General features: G+C 35.4%; 1 protein-coding gene across 1 annotated transcript; it reads left to right on the top strand.

The window, feature by feature from the left end:
- The first annotated feature begins 996 nt into the window (after positions 1 to 996).
- LOC108381537 (uncharacterized) lies at positions 997 to 1,612 on the top strand. Its single transcript, XM_017637950.1, has 2 exons — positions 997 to 1,053; positions 1,109 to 1,612. The coding sequence occupies exons 1-2, from the start codon at positions 997 to 999 to the stop codon at positions 1,610 to 1,612; spliced, it is 561 nt and encodes a 186-aa protein (XP_017493439.1).
- Positions 1,613 to 3,548: the final 1,936 nt, after the last annotated feature.

Here is a 3,548-nt window from a genome sequence, read left to right as displayed (position 1 = left end):
TTAATGGAGAGCTAAAGAGCCACATATAAAATTGTAATTTGCAAAAAATACATTCTCTTTTCATTGGAATTCTAATGGCATGTTTGCAAATCAACAACTGTAATAAAAAACGTGATGTATAACTCATTGTATGAGTAATTGAAGCTTATGCTAAATTTCCACTGGGCATTAAATTAAAAAAATTGTAATGACAATGTTGGGCATTAAAAAATACTCGTGCCCTTACGTTCATAAACATGGTCATACTGTCTGTTTGCACATACAATTTCATAAATGGAATATATTTTTTTCATTTCAATGCCAAGTGAAAATTCGGCTTTAGTGTTAAATTATTTTAAATGAGTACTCAATACCCTAAACTAAAATATGTAGATTAGGAGAAAAAAATCTTTTTGTTATAATTAATATTTTGTTACACTTTAGATACATTAAACATTTGCCTACCAGAAAAAGGCATTTTGAACAGGTGGTTGCAGTAAAGCAGCTGTTTTAATTTTTTTCCACTATATTTGGTCTCAAAAATCTGAAATCTTCTTAATTTCGTTTACAAAAATTCTGAATTGTAAAAATCGATTTGCATTCAAAACCTTTTTTCATGCAAAGAAGCGATTGAAAATAAACTTTTGGTAATTTCGCCTAGTTTTTTTCACATGGCATATTTTGATATTAAAAAAATCAGAATACTTTTCTGGCACTTCAGAGACCAGAAGCAACAACAAAATACACGATATAAATGTTTTGCTCTAATGCTGCTACCTGTTTCATAGATATGCCTTGACTGTATCATAAATATTGAAACTTAATTAAAATCAAAACGCATATTGAAACGCGATTTTCATGTTTTTGTGCTATCAATGATTTTAGGCAGTCGCTTATAAAATAAACCTATATATACCGGGCGAGTCAAACAGTAATTGATATTGTTTTGAAAATCTGATGAAAATTTTATTTACATAGAAAAGTTTCCACTGTCATTGCTAACGCACTTCCCTCGGCATGAAGTACTCGGCGTTCGCAATTGCCATCCTTTGTGCGCTGAGTGAATTATCAAAGGTAAAGCTTGAAGAATTCTCTGAACAAAACTACGATTTACTAGAAATAATTTTAGGCAGAGCGATCATATACTGTGAAAAATGAAGGTGTCGAACATTTCAATGGCTTTAAGGAGACCAAATTTCATATGAGTGAAATAAAATTAATCGGCCGACAACGTCTACTTAACGGCACCATTACATTCGACGAAGACATGGCTAGCGATCACTACAAGGTTCAAGTAGAGCTATTTTCCTCACCACAGGGCGATGATCAGTTCAAGCGATTGCCTATGGGTGTGCCGCGCACCACCATTTGTGAGGGCATCAAAGGTTATTATGGCCAAGTGCTGCAGCCGTCGTTTATTCAAGGCAAGATTACCAATTTCCCAGTTGTAACCCAGGCTGGTCTTTGTCCTATACCAAAAGGTGAATACTACATAAAAAATTTGGAATTCGACACTGAATCTTGGCCAAATCAAATACCGCGTGGCATTATAAAAGGCGTCCTAACTATTTTCAAAGACGAGTTAAATGTTGGTGGGGGTGCATTTTATCTGCGTGTCGAAGATCGCGACTAAGCGCTAAAAATAGTGCAGGTGTTAGAGAACATTGGTTTGAATTGTGAAAATGATTGGCTAGTGAATATGGAGTGAATAGTTTAAATAAAAATTAACAATATCAAATAAATTCTTCAAGGATATTGAAGCACAGAAATTTAAAAGCTAAATGTTCACATTTTTTTACAAGGATTGTTTAAAAAAATTATATGTATATACGAACTTTCATATATTATAAAAAATTTGAGCCGCCCTAATGTATTCACATATATGCACCTCGAATGCTTATTGTGGAAAATTTTCTAGAAATGTGATTAACTCCTTGGTATCCAGCTCTCAAAAAATGCGAAAACTCCATATAAAAAATCACTGAAGAAATTAGCTCTCAAAGAAAAGTATGTACTCCCGTTTTCTCTCTTCTTTGATGAAAACTATGAATAGGGAAACGCAGGCTTCGCGAATAAATTCATAAATACGACCAAATATATTTCTTGAAGAAAAGTGGCAGCTGAGCCATAGTAAGTGAGTATTTTTTACGTGTAATAAATTTTTCAACATTTTATATTAACATTTATTATTTCAGCAACGAATTTCAACGAAACACCCGACCACTTCTTCTATCATTCAAACTACACTCACTACAAAATAGCGTTAAAATGTTTAGTGCGACTTTTGCAGGTCTATTCTGCACGTTACCGAAGATTTTGTAACAGTACAATTTTATTACCAAAAAATTTTACCGGCTCTTGTTACCGCAATTCTAGTTAATATTCAGCAATTCAGCTATGAGGAATTGTGGAAATTCTGGAATTGCATATTTCACGGGGCAATACTTTGTTACCAGCTTATAAAATGGTAACAACATTTAGAGGTTACACGAGTACACAGCATGCGAAAAGGGTTTAAAAATTAACCGGTACTTTATTTACCGGCAACAAAATTTGCATTACCAGCGCAGAATAGACCTGTTAGCGTTAGGTATGGAATGAAAAATAAAGACAAATTCTGTCAAGATATTTTACTTCGCGAAATCTCATTAAAAAAATATGCCCTCCAAATATGTTTACAAATATTCAAATTCATCTGCATCTATGTAAGTAAACGCACTTTTAAAAAAGTACAAATATAACGCACATCGGCGTAGCCAGAATGAAATTTAGGGGGGGGAGGGGGGGGGAGGGGCTCGACCCTATTAACCTATCATTTCAGGGTACAATTTTATATATATATAAGGAAGTTTTGAAAGTTAGGGGGGGCGGGGCTCGAGCACCCCCCTGCCCCTACCTGGCTACGCACATGTTTGTATTTTCCCTCGACTTCGACTCTATCTGATATCTGCGTGGTTAGACTGGTTTTTGAGCTCCTATGACACTCAAATAACCTTTACGAATGAGCGAACGGGTAGCAGTTCGTAGTTGCAAGATGACACCGCTGAATTTCTACACGGATGGATCGAAGTTTGACGGCAGTGTCTCGACGTTGCCAAGGAAATTTTTCTCGGTCAGACTCAATTCGTTACCAGGCCATACTGATAATGCAGGGAATCACGTTGCTGATAAGTTGGATACTTTCCTTTTGCTAAGTGTATTGTTTCTAAATATATGATTTTTAAGATGTTTGCTATATATCTGTGTTCGTATGGAATAATAGCTTATGTCGAAAGGCTGGCTTTAGTATAATGCGGCATTCGCAGCATACGATTGCGAATGACTCATCGGCGCCGAGCCGTTGAAGAACTTTTGGCAAATAAATGCGCAAGAAATACTAGCAAGACAATATTCTTATTAAGTCTCATCAAAAAATTCCTTGTCATTTAAAGAATAAAGAGAATGCCGCATTATACTAAAGCCAGCTTCCCGACATAAGCTACTGTTCCATACGAACACAGATATATTCATTATAACACTGAACACGGCGGCAGCTCAGCGTTGAATTCTAAATACTATCGGCGCAACTA

The sequence above is a fragment of the Rhagoletis zephyria genome, unplaced genomic scaffold (assembly GCF_001687245.7).
Source record: "Rhagoletis zephyria isolate East Lansing unplaced genomic scaffold, Rhagoletis_zephyria_1.1 Rzeph_scaffold_22876, whole genome shotgun sequence".
NCBI classification, from domain to species: Eukaryota; Metazoa; Arthropoda; class Insecta; order Diptera; family Tephritidae; genus Rhagoletis; species Rhagoletis zephyria.
This window is presented reverse-complemented; position numbering and strand designations above follow the sequence as displayed.

Excerpts from the sequence above, each read along its gene's own strand:
- LOC108381537 (XM_017637950.1), top strand. The coding sequence starts at position 997 with ATGAAGTACTCGGCGTTCGCAATTGCCATCCTTTGTGCGCTGAGTGAA. Across the intron at positions 1,054-1,108 it reads CGCTGAGTGAATTATCAAAG|GCAGAGCGATCATATACTGT; the intron begins GTAAAGCTTGAA and ends AAATAATTTTAG.